The sequence below is a fragment of the Scyliorhinus torazame genome, chromosome 7 (assembly GCF_047496885.1).
Source record: "Scyliorhinus torazame isolate Kashiwa2021f chromosome 7, sScyTor2.1, whole genome shotgun sequence".
Classification (NCBI taxonomy): domain Eukaryota; kingdom Metazoa; phylum Chordata; class Chondrichthyes; order Carcharhiniformes; family Scyliorhinidae; genus Scyliorhinus; species Scyliorhinus torazame.
In genome coordinates, this window is record NC_092713.1 from 33,829,889 (window position 1) to 33,851,987 (window position 22,099).

Below are 22,099 nucleotides of genomic sequence, written 5' to 3' on the forward strand. Positions count from 1 at the left end.
ACCACCACCAAACATAACTGAACGTTCTGCTAATGGCCCAGTGGGTCGATACATTGTGAGATATATATTGAGTCCTACAGTGAACAAAAGATAAGAGTATCCCAACAGTGACACTTTGTTTGGTTACAAGTTTGAATCATTGAATGCTACTAAGCAGTAAGTGCCCATTCAGTCCAACGGCCTATCCTGGCTCTTTGAAGGAGCTTAGTTTTTGTTTTCTATTTTCTTTAAGAGAAAAGGAAGAATTGAATTGACATATAATGGAATTGACATAATGGAATGCCACCCTGAAACCACATTCATACACAGGCCTGACACTCCAATGCCCATGAATGAATTAAACTCAATGAAGGTGTCCTGGCACTGTGGTGCCCTCCAGTGGTACTCCAGTGCCCAAGTTATACATGGAAATCCCACTAGATAGCACAGAATTCATCGAATGGGCTGCAGCTCATTATCTTTTCAAGGGTGACCAGGTTGGCCTTGCCAAGGACACCCACATCCGGAGAGTAAAAGAAAAATGATTTAGACGGATTTATTTATTTTCTAAATTCATTTACGGGATTTGTACGTCGCTGGTTAGGCCAGCATTTACTGTTGTCCCGAGTTGCCCTTCAGAAGGGGGTGGTGAACTGCCTTCTTGAAACGCTGCGGTTCCTGAGGTGTAGGTGCACCCACTGTGCTGTTAGGAGGCAATTCCAGGATGTTGCCCCAGGGACAGTGAAGGAGCGGCGATACATTTCCAAGTCAGGGTGGTGAATGGCTTGGAGGGGAACCTCCAGGGGGTGGGGTGCCCAGGTATTGCCACAGCCGCTCACCAACTTCAAATCAATCAATTAAAATTAGACGCGAGAACAGTCTGTTGAGTCAATATCTCCTTCATTAGAATTTTTAAAAACAATTCAAGAGAGTAAGCTGCCTCAATTCTTTTCAAACTATTGCAAAGTGCAGCACAGAAACAGACTGTTCAGCTGACTCCTGCTGCTGTAAATTCTGACGCTCCTCTCCATCTGAGCCCCTTCCTCACCCCTATATCCAGCTCCCCACCAAATCCACCGAGACAATTCACCTCAACCACTCCCCGAGGCAGAACCACATTCTAACCACACACTTTGTTCAAATGTTCCTTCTGAATTCCCCACTGGCTTTATTGGCGATTCGTATATTTATGGCCCCCAGTTGGACTCTCTCGCCCACAGGTGGAAACATCTCCTCTACAACTAGCCTTTCACAACCTTGAACATGAGGTCACCCCACAGTCTTGACTAGACACCGGCTTGACGTGGCAGATACCTGGAGGTTGTTTCCCCCTGTCTGGGGAAGCTGGAACGAGACCGGGGGGAGGGAGGAAGAAACAACCTCGGGTTGAGCAGTCGATCGATTAGCGCTGTGATGAGGAGAAATGTCTTCACTCAGGATTGTGAATCTTTGGAATTTTCCATCCCAGAGGCTTGTGGATGTTCCATCGTTGCGTGGATTCAAGACGGAGAGCAATAGATTTAGGACTTCTCACAGGAGTCCAAAGGGAATATAGAAGTGGGCAGGAAAGTGAGGTTGAGGTAAGAAATTGGTCACAATCATATTGAACAGTGGAACAAGCTCGAGGGGCCAAATGATGTAATGCTGCTCCTATTTTTTTTTTAATGTTCTTATGTTCAGTTTGAAGATTTACAGACACAGAAAGCGAGGGAGTATAAAAGCTCAGGAGACCCGAGAAGGTGTGATTTATTTAGTCAACTTACAGTAAAGACCACAACGCAGCTTACAACTGAAAGACCCCAGTCGGGACTACCGGGCGTGCCGGTCCCACTCAGGACGGCTTTTAAAGAGCGGGTTTACGAGCCCCAGCTGGGTGGAGCTCCGCCCACTAGCGGGGAAGCTCGTATTCTACGAGTCCGACGGGGACATTGATCAATGTGTCCCCGTGAGTCTCGGGAGGGTTATTATAGCGAGGAACTGGGACTCTGAAGAATGCCAGTCAGTCATATTGATCCAAGTTAGTGGATTGTACAGAGCTCATCCAAAACATGTCCTAATTTCAGATCTCATTCACCCATCATCCCTGTGCACGCTGACCTACATCGAACCAGGCCCTGCAACCAATTCTGGCTCTTCTGGCCTCTTGTGTGTCCCTGATGATCTACCATTGGTGGCTGTGCATTCCAGTGCCTCAGCCCCAAGCTGTGGAATCCCCTTCTGTGACCTTTCCTCCATTCTACCTCTCTCCCCTACTTTAAGATACTCCATAAAACCTACCTGTTTGACCAAGCTTTTGGTCATCTGTCCTAATAACACCATTTGTGGTCTGGTGTCACATTCTGATTGATAATGCTCTTGTGATGCACCTTGAGATACTTTGCTACATTAAGGGCATTATACAAATCTCGTTGTACTTCAGTCCGTTTATTGAATTGCCCCACAGCAAGTGTAACTGACGATGGCCACTGGTAGAATTCACTTTGTGCTGGGCAAGGGAACAGTCAATTACAGTTACATGCCCACCTCCCACAGGGAGCAACCTCATCAAGGTTCAACCGTAATCAGATAGAAAGAGGTTCATTTCCACATGCAACAGGAAGGAGATAATCCCTGGTGTATATTCCCTAACAGGTTGCTAGAACATAGCAATACACAAAGTGTAAAGAGTTCATGCAAACAGGGACTTAATGGGATCAGCCTGTGGTATTATCAGGTATTACGGTACCTGAGTGGCTGAAGTACCATTGGTTAAACCTAGGGGTTTTACCATTGGCTGTAGAGTATGGTAGCTCCGCTCCGATAGGCGGGGTATATGAACTAGTGCTGTCTCAGCAGCCCTCATTCTGTACCTGAGCTGATGGGGAATATTTCTAGCTTATTAAAGCCTTCAGTTGCACTACAACCTCGTTTTAGTAGTTATTGATCGTGCATCAATTTAATAAGCTAGATTTAAGTAGAAAGAATGGATCTCCTAATCAAGCCAGAGTGTCTGCAACTCAGTCCCCACATGGCGAACTCAGCGGCGATCTTTAAGCACTGACTGGCGTGTTTTAAAGGCTACCTGGAGACGGCTGAAGGCACACCCTCGGGGGAGCAGAAACTGCACGTCCTGCACTCAAGGGTAAGCCCAGAGATCTACACCCTCATCGAGGAGGCGGAAGACTTTGATGCAGCAATCGAACTTTTAAAAGGACACTATATTCGGGCAGTAAATCAGGTCTACGCTCCTCACCTGCTGGCAACAAGACGACAAACCCTCGGGGAATCGTTGGAAGAATTCTACCGCGCGCTACTGGTGCTGGGCAGAAGCTGTGGCTGCCCGCAAGTTTTGGCGAGCGAGCACACGGTACTCCTAGTCCGGGACGCCTTTGTAGCAGGTATGAGTTCTTCACTAATCCGCCAGCGTCTTTTAGAAAAAGACACCCTGGGACTTAGGGAGGCACAGGCCCTTGCAGGGTCCATGGACGTGGCCTCAAGGAACGCACGAGCCTACATACCTGACTGCACGGTAGCCCCCTGGGCAGCGTGGAATCCCGCAGCGGCCGACCCAGAGACCTTCCCCGTTTCCCCGCAGTCCTGCGCTGTAAGGCGGTCTGCCAATCCCGATGGGCCCCGCTGTTTCTTTTGTGGGCAGGCAAAGCACCCCCGCCAGCGCTGCCCGGCCCGCACATCCATCTGCAAGGGATGCGGCAAAAAGGGCCATTTCGTGGGGGTCTGCCAGGCACGAGCGGTGGCCGCGGTCTCCAGTGGCGACTCCGGACTGCCACAGCGAACTTCTCCACGGGCCCCATGCGGCCAGCGGTCGCCGCCACCCCCATATCCAAGGGCCACGTGCGGACCCCGGGCGTCACCATCTTGTCCCTCGGAAACCACGCTGGAAGGATGGGCGCTGCCATTTTGTGCACCCCCGGCCACCATGTGCGACCAATGGGAGACGCCATCTTGGATGGGGCCCCAGGACCCCAGCTCTGCCGACCACGCACTGCCTGAACAAAATCCACAACTACTGCGTCTGGCCACGGTGACTCTGGACCAAACTCGACCTCGAACACTCTTAACAGCAACGACGACTGTCTTCATCAACGGCCGCGAAACGTCCTGCCTGATCGACTCTGGGAGCACGGAGAGCTTTGTACACGCCGATACGGTAAGGCGCTGTTCCCTCCTTATCCACCCTGTAAATCAAAGAGTCTCACTGGCCTCCGGTTCCCACTCAGTGGGGATTAAGGGGTTTTGTCTAGCAAATCTCACAGTCCAGGGAAGAAAATTCAAAAATTTCCGCCGCTATGTCCTTCCCCACCTCTGCGCGGCTACACTCCTGGTTTTGACTTTCAGTGTAACCTGCAAAGTCTGACCTTCCAATTCGGCGGCCCTATACCCCCCCCTTACTGTCTGCGGCCTCGCGACCCTCAAGGTCGACCCGCCTTCCCTGTTTGCGAACCTCACCCCGATTGCAAACCCGTCGCCACCAGGAGCAGACGGTACAGTGCCCAGGACCGGATCTTTATTAGGTCAGAGGTCCAAAGGCTACTGAGGGAAGGGGTCATTGAAGCCAGTAACAGCCCCTGGAGAGCTCAAGTAGTGGTGGTAAAGACCGGGGAGAAGCATAGGATGGTCATCGACTACAGTCAGACCATCAACAGGTTTGCGCAGCTGGACGCGTACCCTCTCCCCCGCATATCCGACCTGGTAAACAGGATCGCGCATTATAAGGTCTTCTCCACAGTGGATCTCAAGTCCGCCTACCACCAGCTCCCCATCCGCACTAGTGACTGCAAATACACTGCTTTCGAGGCAGACGGACGGCTCTATCACTTCTTAAGGGTTCCCTTCGATGCCACTAACGGGGTCTCGGTCTTCCAGCGCGAGATGGACCGAATCGTTGACCGGTACGGTTTACAGGCAACGTTCCCGTATCTCGATAATGTCACCATCTGCGGCCACGACCAGCAGGACCACGACACCAACCTCCGAAAATTTCTCCAGACCGCTAATATACATATAAATGCGTGTTTAGCACCGACCGCCTAGCCATCCTCGGCTACGTAGTGCGAAATGGAGTTATAGGCCCCGACCCTGAACGCATGCGCCCCCTTATGGAGTTCCCCCTCCCTCACTCCCCCAAGGCCCTGAAGAGCTGCCAAGGTTTTTCAGTTACTACGTCCAGTGGGTCCCCAACTATGCAGACAAAGCCCGTCCCCTGATCCAATCCACAACTTTCCCCCTGTCGACAGAGGCCCGCCAGGCCTTCAGCCGCATCAAAGCAGACATTGCAAAGGCCACGATACACGCCATCGACGAGTCCCTCCCCATTCAAGTCGAGAGCGATGCGTCCGACGTAGCTCTGGCGGCCACCCTCAACCAAGCGGGCAGACCCGTGGCCTTCTTCTCCCGTATCCTCCATGCTTCCGAAATTTGCCAATCCTCAGTCGAGAAGGAGGCCCAGGCCATAGTAGAAGCTGTGCGACATTGGAGGCATTACCTGGCCGGCAGGAGATTCACTCTCCTCACTGACCAACGGTCGGTGGCGTTCATGTTCGATAATGCACAGCGGGGCAAGATAAAAAACGACAAGATCTTGAGGTGGAGGATCGAACTCTCCACCTACAACTACGAGATCTTGTATCGTCCCGGGAAGCTAAACAAGCCTCCTGACGCCCTGTCCCGCGCACATGTGCCACCGCACAAGTGGACCGCCTCTGAGCCCTCCACGAGGACCTCTGCCACCCGGGGGTCACTCGCTTTTTCCATTTTGTTAAGACCCGCAACCTGCCCTACTCCATCGAGGAGGTCAGGACAGTCACCAGGGACTGCCAAATCTGCGCGGAGTGCAAACCGCACTTCTACCGGCCAGAGAGAGTACACCTGACAAAGGCTTCACGTCCCTTTGAACGCTTCAGCATGAACTTCAAAGACCCCCTCCCCTCCACCGACCGCAACACGTATTTCCTGAACGTGATTGACGAGTAATCCCGGTTCCCATTCGCCATCCCCTGCCCAGACATGACCGCAACCACCGTCATCAAGGCCCTCCATAGCATCTTTGCACTGTTCAGTTTCCCCGCTTACATACACAGTGATAGGGGGTCCTCCTTTATGAGCGACGAACTGCGTCAATTCCTGCTCAGCAAGGGCATCGCCTCGAGCTGGACGACCAGTTACAACCCCCGGGGTAACGGACAGGTAGAGAGGGAGAACGGAACAGTCTGGAAGATCGTCCTACTGGCCCTACGGTCCAGGAACCTCCCAGTCTCCTGCTGGCAAGAAGTCCTCCTGGATGCCCTCCACTCCATCCGGTCACTGCTTTGTACGACCATCAATCAGACACCTCACGAACATCTCGTCTTTCCCAGGAAGTCCTCCTCCGGGACCGCGTTCCCGACCTGGCTAGCGCCACCCGGACACATCCTGCTCCGAAAACACATGCGGGCGCACAAGTCGGACCCGTTGGTCGAGAGGGTCCATCTGCAACACACTAACCCCCAATACGCCTACGTGGCGTTCCCTGACGGCCGACAAGATACGGTCTCCCTACGAGACCTGGCGCCCGCCGGAACCCCACGTACATCCCAGCCACCAGTCCGCCCCCCCCCGCCCCCCCCCCCCTCCACCGCAGCACCTTACAGGAGGATCAGTCCTCCCGCCGCCCCTGCCTAGGCCACCCCACCCACCCACCGACGCCCCCTACAGGCGCCCCCTTCCCGGGTCAGCCGCTTTTCCCACCAGCGGCGTCTAGGGGTGACGAAGCTGCCATGGAGGCCGAAGCCATGCTCCCCGAGTCGCAGACGCCCGAGCCCCCACCGGAGGCACCACCGAGGCTCAGACGCTCACAGAGGATGACCAAGGCACCCGACCGACTGATTACAACATTTTAACTGATCTGTAAATATTAAACACTGAGTGCACATGTCTGCCATACTTGTAAATAATCACTAAACACTGTAAGGAGGTATCACGGTACCTCGATAACTGATTATACCATGTTGTTACATTTTGTAGTTGCTGGCCACCACTCCCACCAGACTCCTTTTTTAACAGAGGTGAATGTGGCATTATCAGGTATTACGGTACATGAGAGGCTGAAGTACCATTGGTTAAACCAAGGGGTTTTACCATTGGCTGTAGAGTATGGTAGCTCAGCCCCGATAGGCGGGGTATAAGAACTAGTGCCGTCCCAGCAACCCTTATTCTGTACCTGAGCTGCTGGGGAATCCTTCTAGCTTATTAAAGCCTTCAGTTGCACTACAACCTCGTTTTAGTAGTTATTGATCGTGCATCACAGCCCCAGTGACAATTTGTTTTTAAGCTCAAGAACACCTTATCACAAGGGCCAATGCAGCCTCTGAATGTTGTGACATTGATGGATTGCCCCAGATTAAGACACTGGAAGGTCGGTGGCTCTATTAGAGGGAAGGAGTCTGAGTGAGAATGGAATAAACCAGTCAGCTCAGTTACTAAGGAGCGTTGAAGTACAGGTTACACTCCCCGAGTAAGTGCCAAGCTTTGGAACATGGGCAATAGTCTGATCAGCGACATTTGTGACGGATCAGTGAATGCATTCTTGTGAAAGTCCCCTGGTCACGGGCTGAATAAAATCAATGAGGACAGCTCTTCGAAGTCATTGACAAAAGACATGAGAAAAAAACCTTTCCTCATAGTGAAAGGTTAGGATCTGAAATACACAGCTGGAGAGTGTGGGAGAGGCAGATTCAGGGCTTTCAAAAAAGGATGGGATAATTATGCGAAGAGAAAGGATTTGAAGGGTTACAGGTAAAAGGAGGGCCAAGGGGACTAGGTGAGTCGCTCTTCCAAAGAGACAACACAGACATGATGGGCTGAATGGTCTCTTTCTGTGTTGTAACCATTCGATGATTTGAGATTCTTTAGGATGTTAGCATAGCATAGCATAGAGCATAGAAAATACAGCACAGAACAGGCCCTTCGGCCCACGATGTTGTGCCGAACCTTTGTCCTAGATTAATCATAGATTATCATTGAATTTACAGTGCAGAAGGAGGCCATTCGGCCCCTCGAGTCTGCACCGGCTCCTGGAAAGAGCACCCTACCCAAACTCAACACCTCCACCCAGCACCAAGGGCAATTTTGGACATTAAGGGCAATTTATCATTGGCCAATTCACCTAACCTGCACATCTTTGGACTGTGGGAGGAAACCGGAGCACCCAGATGAAACCCACGCAGACACGGGGAGGACGTGCAGACTCCGCACAGACAGCGACCCAAGCCGGAATCGAACCTGGGACCCTGGAGCTGTGAAGCAATTGTGCTATCCACAATGCTACCGTGCTGCCCGTCTAGGGCATCATCAAGTTCGCCATCAAGTTGCCCGGGTTTGACTGCTGTCTGTTCAGTAACCACAGATTAGGCCCCTCTCCATTTCTCTGGGGTTTTTTTTAAGAACAACATAGATAATTAACTGGGTGACACATTAAAGTTGAGAAGTCTAAAAGCCGTGGATAAAGGTTTTGAACGAAGTGTTCCAGCTCGGGAAAGGATCAGGAATGAGTGGGCTCAGATTTCAGGTGATTTGCAAAAGAAGCAAATGTGATGTGAGAAAAATCTTTCTCACACAGCGAGCGGTTCGGTGTGGAATGCACGGCCTGGAAGTGTGGTGGAGGCAGGTTCAATCGAGACAATCCAGGTGATTAGACGATAATTTGAATAGAAACAATGAGCAGGGGGACGGGGAAAAAGCAGGGGAATGGCACTGAGTCACGATGCTCGTTTGGAGAGGCAGTGCCAACATGATGGGCCAAATGCCCTCCTTCTGCACCGTAACGATTCTGTGGTTTTGTGACGAGAAGAGGCAACGTCCTCACACAGAGATGTGACGCTCTGGAATTAATTCCAGGATTAGTGGTTGAGGCAGAAACGGTCAACATTTAAGGTTAGATCAGATGAGTGGCTAAAGAATAAAGGATTGCGTGTAGGATCAAGCCCGAGATCAGGTGTAATGCCTGCACTTGTCAGTTTGGATCTAGTATTGTGGGGACCATGAATTGAGTTCAACTTGAATTGTTTTTTGGAACAAGCAAGGAGATGGATAAGGGGTTTGTCCTGTCCAGTCTGCGCATTGGCTTTGTAACTCTGAGAAAGGAATAAAATTTAGAAAAATAAAGAATAAAAGGTTAAAGTGGTATGGAAACAGTGGTGGGCGGGGCCTAATTGCTAAGAAAGGCTGCTTGAACCGAGCGGCTCATTTCAATGTTGCAACTTCAATTAATTTCTTTGGGGAGCATCACATCCAAACTCAATTCTATATTCGGCCAACGCCCCACACGCACTTACTCACAGGAGGGCTCACTAAGCAGCTACAGGAGTGGAAATACAGGCAGATTTTTATTTTATCCCTCACCCAGAGATGATGTGGTGAACATTGGTAGCACTGGCGGCGGTGGAAGGACAAGTGACTCAGTACAGACCTGTTCCTTACTGCATTGACTCACTGAGCCCTGGGGGAGACACCAGTGTGAACATTTAATCAGGTGTTTCCTAGCCAGCATCAGAGAGTGGGTATTAATTTAATCACATGTACAAGTGGTGTTCTAATTGATGTTTGCCCATATTGATTTAGTGCTTACAATTTCCTGTGGTTCTATTATCTGTGTCTTTTGATACCATTTGCTGCTCTAATTAAAAGCCTTCACCCTTCCATGGAATAGATCAAACATCACAATCTGCTGGATAAATGTGTAAGGTTGGAGCCGGAGAGCCGTCACATTAGTTTATGTATCAGAGCAGTCCTGTCACTCACTGTGACAAGGCGGCACTGATTTATACATTCTAAAGAGAATCAGTGTTACAACAGGTGAACTGGCCATTCAGCCCTTCAACTCCACACACGTGCTCGATCCATAGGTCAGAGTCTAGTCTTGCTCTCCATTCATGTAATGTAACGTATTATGTAGCATTTCCCAATGCTGGCATTTAAAAAATAAATAAATAAAAATACTATTTTGTACATGTAGCCCAGTACACCTCAAATATATCAGTGTGCCAGTGTTCTTGGGAATGTTGTTGCAAAAACGTAAGATCATACGAAATAGGAGGAGTGGGCCATTTGACCCATCGAACCTGCTCTGCCATTTGAAAAGATCGTGGCTGATCTGTCGTGGCCTCCAGCCGACCTGTTGCCCTGTCCCCCATAACCCTTAACTCCTCTTTCCTGTCTCCCCCTTGACAATCAAAAATCTGTCTCACTCAACCTTGAATATATTCAATGACTCATCCTCCACTGCTCTCTGGGTCCAATGGCCCCTGAGAGAAGAAATTCCTCCTCATCTCCATCCTAAATGGGAAGCCTCTTATTTTTAAAGCATGCCCCATGGTTCGAGGGTTCCCTCACACACAAGAGGAAACATTCTCCCAGCATCTGCCCTGTCGAACCCCCTGAGAATCTTGTATGATCCAACAAGATTGACCTCTCATTCTTCCAAACTCCAGTGAAAATAGGCCCAAGCTGCTCAACCTTCCCTTTATAAGCCAACCCCTTTATCCAGGAATCAGCTCAGCGAACCTTCACTTGAACTGCTTCCAAATCAATGTATCTCTCCTTAAACAAGGAGATCAAAACTGTACATAGTATTCCAGGTGGAATCGCATCAATTCCCTGTACTGCGGTAGCAAGACTTGCCTACTTTTATAATCCATCGCCCGTGCAATGAAGGTCAACATTCCATTTGCCTTCTGAATGACTTGCTGTACCTGCATGCTATCATTTTGCGATTCGAGTATGAGGACACCCAGATCTCTCTGACTCACAGCTTTCTGCAGTCTCTCTCCATTCAAATAATATTCCGCTTTTCTGTTCGTCCTACCGGAGTGGACAACCTCACATTTTATTCCATCTGCCAAATTTGTAGCCAATCACTTAACCTACCCATATCCCTCGGCAGACTCTTTGTATCTTCCTCACAACTTGTTTTCCTGCCTATCATTGTATTTTCAGCAAATTTGGCTACAGTAATCATTTCCTGCATCAAGTCATTAATATAGATCATAAATAGTTGAGGCCCCAGCAGTGATTCCTATGGCACTCCACTAGTTACAATTTGCCAAAGACCCTTTTATTCTGACTCTCGGTTTCCTGTTAGTTAGCTAATCCTCTATCCATGCCAACATATTACACCCAAAGCCCCGAGTTCATTAACTTTTAACAGACTTGGGGGTAGATGTGCATCATTATAAACTGGATGATACCCAAGTCATCAGCCAGTTTCACATTTCGACATTCATTTCCACTGACAATCATGATATGTCCCCAATCCTCTTCCAGGAGTGTGACTCAGTTACAGTGTAAATGGAAAATAAGGTTAGAATCCATTGCTGTTAGGATCAAAGCAGAGTGGGAACACGGAGATCAAAGCAAAATTAAAATGGTCCAGCTGTTGTAAATCTGAGCAAATGACTCGAGCCCTTCTGTATTTTCCCAATAATAACATGTGATTAAGTAGCCGCACTACACACTGCTTTTGATGGAGCTCCAGCTGTCTGTAATGACTGTTTGCTCCATCTACAAATGCAGGTGAATCTGAATGACAGACAAAATACATCTGAAACACAGCATCAGAGAGCTCGGGTGCCTCACACTCTTTACCCATCAGGTGTGTGCTCCAGAGGGCAGCACGGTGGCGCAGTGGTTAGCACTGCTGCCTCACGGCGCCGAGGTCCCAGGCTTGATCCCGGCTCTGGGTCACTGTCCGTGTGGAGTTCGCACATTCTCCCCGTGTTTGCGTGGGTTTCGCCCCCACAACCCAAAGATGTGCAAGGTAGGTTGATTGGCCACGCTAAATTGCCCCTTAATTGGAAAAATGAATTGAGTACTCTAAATTTTTTTTTAAAGTGTGCTCCAGGAGATCGCCTGATCTGCATTATTTTAACACCAGCGTTTTAACATTTTTTTTTAATGGTTTATATAACACCCATCAGGAGGCTGAGGGGTGACCTAATAGAGGTGTTTAAAATTCTGAAAGATTTCGATAGAGTGGATACAGGGAGATTGTTTTCTCTTGTGGGGAAGAACCAGAACTCGAGGTCATCAACAGAAAATAATCACCAGGAAACCCAATAGGTATTCAGAAGAAACCTCTTGACCCAGAGAGTGGTCAGAATGTGGAACTCGCTACCACAGGCTAACAATAATTGCTTATTGTCACACGTAGGCTTCAATGAAGTTACTGTGAAAAGCCCCTAGTCGCCACATTCCGGCACCTGTTCGGGGAGGCCGATATGGGAATTGAACCCGCGCTGCTGGCCTTGTTCTGCCTTACAAGGCAGCTGTTTAAGCCACGGTGCTAAACCAGCCCCAGTTGAAGCAAATATTATAGATGCACTTAGGGGGAAATTAGACAAACATTTTGTGATGTCCATCCTCTGTCATTGAGGATTTAAGATTTTAGTTTTCTTGAAAAAGGTAGGGTGAAGCAAGTTTGCGCAAACAATTAAACGGGATCAGTAGCAGCAAAGCAGCAAGCAATCTGTAATGGAGCCTCTGGTGTAACGTGTTCACATCCCTTCAGGGGGCTTTCAAATGCAGAGCGTGGAATACAAAATGAAATGGCCTGGGAAGAGAATCCCAGAGGATTGAAGAGCGGTGGCCATGTTAGACAAACAGCAATCCAGAGTTGCAGGCTGGGATATTGAACCGGAAGAAAAGTTTCCCCGAAAAGGGGGCAATGGTGTGAAGGATTGGGAAATGATTCCAACAAGGATGATAGCAGAACTGAGTGGTTATGACTAGTAGGAAAAATTGGAACGGCTCAGCTCCTTTCTCTAGCAAAGAGAGGGTTGAGGGGTGACCCAATCGAGGCCTTTGACCTAGTGTGGCATCAAGGAGCACTGTTAAAATTAATGTTGAGGGGGATTGGGTGGTTAACTCTCCACTGATTGGAGTCATGCCTGGCACAAAGGAAGATGGTTGTGGCGGTTGGAGGTCAATCATCTCAGTCCCAGGTCATCACTGCAGGAGTGCCTCAGGGTGGTGTCCTAGGCCCAACCATCTTCAGCTGCTTCATCAGTACTTTTCCATATAGTCAGAAGTAGAGATTTTCACTGATATTTCACATTGTTCAGTACCATTTGCAATTCCTCATATACTGAAGTTGTCTGTGTCTGCATGCAGCAAGACCTAGAGAAGAATGCTCAGACTTGGGTTGATAAGTTACAGGTAACAGTTGCACCATATGAGTGTCAGGCAATGACTATGTCCAATAGAGAGAATCTAACCATTACCACTTGACATTCAATGGTATTACCATTGCTGAAAACCCCACTATGGGGGTTACCACTGACTGGACTAGCTGTATAAATACTATGGCTACAAGAGCAGGTCAGAGGGCGAAGATTCTGCAGAGAGTAACTCACCTCCTGACTCCCCAGAGTCTGTCTACAAGGCACAAGTTAGGAGTGTGATGGAATACTCTCCGCTTGCCAGGATGAAAGGGCAAAAGGGATCAAAGGGGGAACCAGCGATGGAGTTGGGTGATCAGCCATGATCATAATGAATACCAGAGCAGGCTCGAAGGGCGGAATGGCCTCCTCCTGCTCCTATTTTCTGTGTTTCTATGAGTGCAGCTCCAACAACACTCAAGATGTTCAACAGCATCCAGGACAAAGCAGCCCACTTGATTGGCATCCCATCCACAAACATACATTCCCTCCATTCCCTCCAACACTGGTGAACAGTGTCTACCATATCTACCAGGTACACAATATTCCAATATTGGCCTCACTATGAAGTAGTGAATGTACTGGGGAAAGCTGCACATCCTCCACAGAGCAGCACTATCGGGCAATCTGTCCTGGGGAAAAATTTCCCCCACTGGTCCAGGGTCATTATGTGAGTTTACATCTGACCACTGAACTGGGACTCTCCCTTCCGGCCAATCTGTAAACTAAAATCCAGCCTGTCCTTCATATCGCCCACTCGCACGGAGCTTTCAAACCTCAAATCCCATGTGGGGGGCGGGGGGGGGGGGGAGGAGGGGGTCATTAAGAGGGTCATTTTATTTTCTCTGTGGGGCTGGGATCTGTTGACAGAAACTGACATGAAACCGACTCAGACTCTGTAATTCAACCAGGGGTTTCAGCACCTCGTCATTTCTCAATTCAGTTTTAGGCTGGGGTGGACAAGGCCGCGTGGGGGGGGGGGGGGGGGGGGGGGTTTGGGCTGGGGAAAGCCAGAGGTGGCTCTGTCAGACCTAAATAAATAAATAATCGCTTGTCACAAGTCGGCTTCACTGAAGTTACTGTGAAAAGCCCCTAGTCGCCACATTCCGGCGCCTGTTCGGGGAGGCCGGTACAGGAAATTGAATCCGCGCTGCTGGTCTTGTTCTGCTTTACAAGTCAGCTGTTTAGCCCACTGTGCTAAATCCGCAAAGGGAGGTGTTCAAATCAGATCCAGAAATGGATTCCTCAGATTCTCGGCCCCCAGCGCCCAGAGTAAAATTGCAACAACTTCAAATTGCTACCAGCCTCAAAACGCTCCTTTGCCCCCAATGAATCACACATTCAGACTCCAGATGAACCAATGCTGACGACAAAAACGCCCAAATCTTTATTTTTAAACGATTGGGGTTTTTTTTTTAAAAGCAGGCGGTTTGCATCTGGGTTATTTTCGGCCCATCGACCTCATTCCTGAGCATTAAAAAAAAACAAGACCGCCTGGATCGGACACTAATAATACCCCAAACACTGAGCCGGCAGAGGAGCTGCAACTGAACCCAATGGAAAGTTCCCATGACAACCTCTCCACTTATTTTAAGTCTGGCAAGTCGCTGCCAAGCTGAGCCCAGTCACCCTGGAGTTTTGGGAGCCGGGGTTCAGAGGAAAAGGAAACGTTACACACAGGACAAACCCCCATTCACAAAACCATTGCTGTGTAATGAGAAACATCGCCCAGGGCGCTTTGTACTAAACTCCAGTAGTAAACTCCAGGTGAAGTTGATAAGTTGTAAAGAGATAAGTTGTACAATATATTTTGCCTGGGTTGTGTCTGACATATATCAGTTAAGAATTCAAGTACATACCTTGACTCCAATGTAAGAATTCCTATAGAAGCAGCACAGGGCTGCCGAGAGAGCCCTTAACATACTGCACCTCCCCGTCATTTTCCAAGATGTGAAGTCCGCTATTTCTGTTCAACACACACACTGACACAGGAGGCGGTGCCCCGGACTAGACTAAAACACTACACACAGTGTCTCACAGCTGGAAACAGCTCCAACACTGGCAGCTCGAGATTTCATTTCCCCAAGTGTCCAGGGAGCTCTTCCCCTCACACTGACAGTCACAGCAAGACTCCGGGGTCCTCCCTCGCACACTCCCCTCAACAGTCCATGTATGGAGAGCCGGGACTGCTCATTGGATCTCTCCCCACGCCCGGCACTGGGAAAAAGACTTTCCAGAGTCTGGGAAGAACTGGGAGCGGAGCTGAGCAGCTTCAGTCGGGGAGTCACTCGCTCACACTCTGCACTCCCTCCCTCACTCTGCACTCACTCAGCAGAGGTGAGCTGCTTACCTGATGAACCATGATGAGGAATCTTTCTTCCCTGCAGTGTCTCTCAGGACAACGCTGCGTGGTGAGGTACAGCCCTACTGTGACTCCCACAGTTAACATTAGCACTGAAGGTTCGGTCGGAATATCTGAAGCTTCAAACATTCTGAACCATTGACTCATCCAAAATATGTGGATGACACCTCACCCCCTCCCGCTGATGAAGCAGCGCCTGGCTAATTGCATCGGATATAATATATATATATATAAGCAGCATGCACATTAAACAGCAGCAAAACCGAATTCCATTCCACAAACTGCCAACAGAATGAGCTATCCGAAAAATAATTACTGCTAAAAATCAACTCAACCCCACCAGCTTCATACTTTACATTTTTCTTCAAAGTAATTATTAACACAGCGAAGAAGGTTGGGTTTCAGGAGAAAGGGAATCCAGGTATCTGTAATTATACAGCACGTTCACAGGAAATAAAAATCAGCCAGATTCCTAAAAGGCCCCCAGTGATTGAATGTGTTACTTTGATGGGGAGGGGGGGGGGGTCAATCTTTACTTTACCCCCAGATTCCAATCTCTTGTGCCAGGATGTATAGCCTATAGGAGTGACAGATTAGCTGCTCTCATAGGATGGTGAGCACTGCTGCCTCACAATGCCAGGGTCCCAGGTTCGATTTGAAGTCACACGGGATCAGGGGTGAACTGGCAAGGTGGATACTGAACTGGCTAGGCCATAGAAGGCAGAGGGTAGCAATGGAGGGATGCTTTTCTAATTGGAGGGCTGTGACCAGTGGTGTTCCACAGGGATCAGTGCTGGGACCTTTGCTCTTTGTAGTATATATAAATGATTTGGAGGAAAATGTAACTGGTCTGATTAGTAAGTTTGCAGACGACACAAAGGTTGGTGGAATTGCGGATAGCGATGAGGACTGTCTGAGGATACAGCAGGATTTAGATTGTCTGGAGACTTGGGCGGAGAGATGGCAGATGGAGTTTAATCCGGACAAATGTGAGGCAATGCATTTTGGAAGGGCTAATGCAGGTAGGGAATATACAGTGAATGGTAGAACCCTCAAGAGTATTGAAAGTCAAAGAGATCTAGGAGTACAGGTCCACAGGTCATTGAAAGGGGCAACACAGGTGGAGAAGGTAGTCAAGAAGGCATACGGCATGCTTGCCTTCATTGGCCGGGGCATTGAGTATAAGAATTGGCAAGTCATGTTGCAGCTGTATAGAACCTTAGTTAGGCCACACTTGGAGTATAGTGTTCAATTCTGGTCGCCACACTACCAGAAGGATGTGGAGGCTTTAGAGAGGGTGCAGAAGAGATTTACCAGAATATTGCCTGGTATGGAGGGCATAAGCTATGAGGAGCGATTGAATAAACTCGGTTTGTTCTCACTGGAACGAAGGAGGTTGAGGGGCGACCTGATAGAGGTATACAAAATTATGAGGGGCATAGACAGAGTGGATAGTCAGAGGCTTTTCCCCAGGGTAGAGGGGTCAATTACGAGGGGGCATAGGTTTAAGGTGAGAGGGGCAAAGTTTAGAGTAGATGTACGAGGCAAGTTTTTTACGCAGAGGGTAGTGGGTGCCTGGAACTCACTACCGGAGGAGGTAGTGGAAGCAGGGACGATAGGGACATTTAAGGGGCATCTTGACAAATATATGAATAGGATGGGAATAGAAGGATACGGACCCAGGAAGTGTAGAAGATTGTAGTTTAGTCGGGCAGTATGGTCGGCACGGGCTTGGAGGGCCGAAGGGCCTGTTCCTGTGCTGTACATTTCTTTGTTCTTTGTTCTTTGTTTGATTCCCCGCTGGGTTACTGTCTGTGCGGAGTCTGCACGTTCTCCCCGTGTCTGCGTGGGTTTCCTCCGGGTGCTCCGGTTTCCTCCCACAGTCCAAAGACGTGCAGGTTAGGTGGATTGGCCATGCTAAATTGCCCTTAGTGACCAAAAAGGTTAGGTGGATTACTGGGTTATGGAGATGGTGTGGGCTGCTCTTTCCAAGGGCCGGTGCAGACTCGATGGGCCAAATGGCCTCCTTCTGCACTTTAAATTCTATGATTCTATGACCCAGGTTCAATTCTGGTTTCGGATGTCTGTCTGTGTGGAGTCTGCACGTTCTCCCCGTGTCTGCGGCGGTTTCCTCCGTATGCTCCGGTTTCCTCCCAGAGTCCAAAGATGTACAGATCAGATGGGGTTACGGGAATACGTAACAGGGGACAGGGCGGGGGAGTGGGCCTTGGTAGGGTGCTCTTTCAGAGAGTCGGTGCAGACTCGATGGACCAAATTGCCTCCTTCTGCTCTGTAAGGATTCAGTAGGGAGTCTACGAAATACAGATCAAAGAGAGTATTCCATTATCTATCCGGCACACAGTGAAACTCTTTCCATCACCACCACCTCATCTGTCTGATGCTTGAGTGAATATTCTGCTGTCCAGCTAACAGTTGTAGTCACACTGAGATTTTTACTGATCTCTACCTAAATTCACATTCCACCAGCTTTAGTTTATTTCCCTCATTACCCTGAGACATATAAACATATGAATTAAGAGCAGGAGCAGACCATTCAACCCCTCAAATCTGTTCTGGCATTTGATAAACTCACAGCTGCCTGCCCCTTTGACTCCAGTGGACTGAGCTCACTGGAGGACATGGTCCCAGCCTGACAAATACTCTAGGGAGTGTTGCATTGTCAGGAGTGTCACCTTGCAGATGTTTGTCCAGGAGGGGGGGAGGGGGGAGGGGGGGAGGAGGAGGGGGGGGAGGGGAGAGGGGAGAGGGGAGAAGGGAGAGGGGAGAGGGGGGAGGGGAGAGGGGAGAGGGGAGAGGGGAGAGGGGGGAGGGGGGAGGGGGAGGGGGGAGGGGGGAGGGGGGAGGGGGGAGAGGGATGGGGGGGAGGGGAGGGTGGGGGGAGGGGAGGGGTGGGGGGGAGGGGGAAGGGAGGGGAGGGGGAAGGGAGGGGAGGGTGTGTGGGGGTGGGGGGGAGGGTGTGTGTGGGGGGGAGGGTGTGTGGGGGTGGGGGGAGGGTGTGTGGGGGAGGGTGTGTGGGGGTGGGGGGGAGGGTGGGTGGGGGTGGGGGGGAGGGTGTGGGGTGTGGGGGGGAGGGTGTGTGGGGGTGGGGGGGGAGGGTGTGGGGGAGGGTGTGGGGGGTGGTGGGGGCAGGGGGAGGATGTGGGGGCAGGGGGAGGGTGTGGGGGCAGGGGGAGGGTGTGGGGGCAGGGTGTGGGGGCAGGGGGAGGGTGTGGGGGCAGGGGGAGGGTGAGGGGGCAGGGGGAGGGTGAGGGGGAGGGAGTGTGGGGATGGGGGAGGGAGTGGGGGGGAGGGTGTGGGGGGAGGGTGTGGGGGGGTGGGGGAGAGGGAGTGGGGGGGTGGGGAGAGGGAGTGGGGGGGTGGGGAGAGGGAGTGGGAGGGTGGGGGAGAGGGAGTGGGAGGGTGGGGGAGAGGGAGTGGGAGGGTGGGGGAGAGGGAGTGGGAGGGTGGGGGAGAGGGAGTGGGAGGGTGGGGGAGAGGGAGTGGGGAGGGTGGGGGAGAGGGAGTGGGGAGGGTGGGGGAGAGGGAGTGGGGAGGGTGTGGGGGGAGGGTGTGGGGAGGAGAGAGTGGGGGTGGGGTAGGGAGTGGGGGGGGAGGGAGTGTGAGGGGGGAGGGTGTTTGTGGGGGGGGAGAGAGGAGTATCTTGTGGAAATGAAACAGAGTAGATATGGCTGACTGTAGTTGAGGGGTTGAGAATGAGGTACCATAGATACAAAACTAAATACAAGAGAACAGAGAGAGGAACAGTAACATCTTCACACTCCCTGAGGTCAAGCTGTGGTATTCATTCGCGGGCAGAAGCTGTTTCCACGTTCAAGGTTAGATTGATTGGCTGAATGGAGGTGCAGGGAGGGTAAATGTAATTCAACCTATTTGTTTCTGTGGAATGTAAAGGTCAGGTTTGTTGGGCTAAATGTCTATGTTGTAACTTCTATATATTGGGCAGCACAGTAGCACAAGTGGATAGCACTGTGGCTTCACAGCGCCAGGGTCCCAGGTTCGATTCCCCGCTGGGTCACTGTCTGTGCGGAGTCTGCACATCCTCCCTGTGTGTGCGTGGGTTTCCTCCGGGTGCTCCGGTTTCCTCCCACAGTCCAAAGACGTGCAGGTTAGGTGGATTGGCCATGATAAATTGTCCTTAGTGACCGAAAAGGTTAGGAGGGGTTATTGGGTTAGGGGGATAGGGTGGAAGTGAGGGATTAAGTGTGTCGGTGCAGACTCGATGGGCCGAATGGCCTCCTTCTGCACTGTATGTTCTAAAAAAACAAAACAAATTCCTATGTACCATAATAAGTAGAAATGAAATGCCCTAGGGCAGGCGTTCTTGGAATACTTTACAATGAATGAATCATTCTTCTAAAATGTTAAGATCTTATTGCTGTATATATGGATGAGATTATTATTCCATTATTCTATTACACAAGGTAGTCTAATATCAGCGTATTTCCTTGACAGCGCCTCCTAAGCATGCAATCTCTGCCATCTAAGTCAAGGACAAGAGCAGCAGATGCAACAGAACATCACAACCTCTACATTCCTCTCTGACCCGCGCATCCTGCTTTGAAAGCATATCACCTCTTTTTCAGCATCACTGGGTCAAAACCCTGGATCTCCCTTCCCAGCAGCACCATGAGGGCACCTACATCACACGGGACAACCGCGGTGCAAGAAGGTGGTTCAACACCACCATCTCAAGGGCAATTAGAGGTGGGCAATAAATGCTGGCTCAGCCACTTTCCCGGAACGAGAACAGAAACTTGCAGCATCACAGCAACTGATGAATTTCATACTTTGATTCCGATTTTGACGTGGTTAGGGTATTATCGTGCAAACCTGATCTCATCAGTGGGGTAGATTACAATTGACCCTGCTGTGTTAGTCTGGGCAGCTGACTGGCTTTCAATTTCCAGAGGCAGAGACTACTTCGCATTCCAGATTAGATTGCTTAGGTGGACGACTGAAAATGGCTCAGAGTGAATTCGGGAAGCTGGAGGGTAAACGTCATGAGGACTATTTGCTCATGGGGAGTGTAAAGGTTGGTGGAATGTTGTCTTGAAGCCAATTCAATTTCAACTTATCCCATTTACCTCCTGACTTCCTCTAAGGATGATAATCGATGACAGAGCTCTAGGGGTTAGAGGCAGACGGAATGGAATTTCTCACGACTGATTCAATCCCATTTGACGGGTTAGGTCAAAGTGGCTCAGGGCAATGGTGGCATTGCGGTCGGTGGTGTCTGAACTGGTAATCCAGAACTCCAGGTTAATGCCCTGGAGACCATCCCATCATGGCAACTGGTGGAATTTAAAATCTGGAATTGAAAAGCTAGCCGTGGTAATGATTGTCATAAAAAATGGTTCATTGATGTCCTTCAGGGAAGGAAATCTGCCATCCTTACCCGGTCTGGCCTACATGTGACTCCAGACCCAAAGCAATGTGGTTGACTCTTAACAGATGGACAAGAAATACTGACAGCCGCAGGACTGCCATGCTCCAGACACTGTTGGTGATTGACCCCACTTCACTGTTGGTGATTGACCCCACTTCACTTATTAGGTGCACATATAGCCCAGTGACATTAGGCTAGAATGTGGTTACAGATGACCCTGCAAAACAATGTCCTAAGGAGGAGGTGTCCTCTTCGAAGTAAGCAATGAACAGTTTTAGCTAGTTGGTATGCCTCAATGCACTCTTGGGAGCTCCCTACCTCCTGCAAACTGATGCACAATCCTTCCGCAGTTAGATAGACGTGGTTTGTTCCTGCAGGGGCAAAGTACGTGTACTCTATATGGGGGTAAACAGGGGGCCTAGCCGGAGAGGATTTTGCTCATGTTTGGTTTGGAGATTATTAAATACAGGGCTGGGTTTCTCTGAACAGCAGACAGCCAGGTAATCAGAAATATACTACGATGGACACCAATTAGGACGTAAGAGAAAGGTTGAGGGTCAAGACAAGTGATTCTGCAGAAAGAATTAAGTTTAAAGGCGGAATTTAAAATGGGTAGAAAAGTGGCAAGTCAGCAAAGTTTAGGATAAGAGGGTACGGTGATTAAAATGTTTGCCACCGTCCGTACAGTGGAGAGCTCAGCAGGAGTCAGGTCTGCTACAGGAGGCATGATAGAACAGAAATAATTTTCAAACTTCATACATGGCCTTTCATATTACAAAGTGCTTCACAAATCAATTAATTGAAGTATAGTCCCCCCCTCGCTCCACCAGCAGCGCACAGTGGTAGCAGTCTATACCATATACAAGACACACTTTCAAAGCTTACCAAGGCTTCTTTGATTTGATTTATTATCACGTGTACTGAGGTAGAGTGAATAAAGTATTGTTCTGCGTACAGTCCAGACAGATCATTCCATGCAAGAAAAACATGGGGCACACATAAATACACAATATAAATACATAGACACAGACATCGAGTGAAGCATACAGAGTGTATTGCTACTCAGTAGAGAAGATGTGTGAAGAGATCAGTTCAGTCCATAAGAGAGTCATTCAGGAGACTAGTAACAGCGGGGAAGAAGCTGTTTTTGAACCTGTTAGTGGG

The 22,099-nt window shown here is 49.7% G+C and overlaps 1 protein-coding gene across 7 annotated transcripts in view; it reads right to left on the bottom strand.

The window, feature by feature from the left end:
• The window catches only part of bcar3 (BCAR3 adaptor protein, NSP family member), a 335,071-nt gene that overhangs the window by 37,853 nt on the left and 275,119 nt on the right, over positions 1-22,099 (bottom strand). Inside the window, exon 1 of one of the 7 annotated variants that reach the window (XM_072510524.1) lies at positions 15,517-15,644. The exons of 5 other annotated variants lie outside the window; for them this stretch is intronic. In XM_072510524.1, coding sequence (XP_072366625.1) covers positions 15,517-15,615 — 99 coding nt within the window. In that variant the 5' untranslated portion in view covers positions 15,616-15,644. Of the gene's footprint in view, positions 1-15,025; positions 15,258-15,516; positions 15,645-22,099 lie in introns of those variants that run through there. One more of the 7 variants, XM_072510525.1, reaches the window with a different exon arrangement.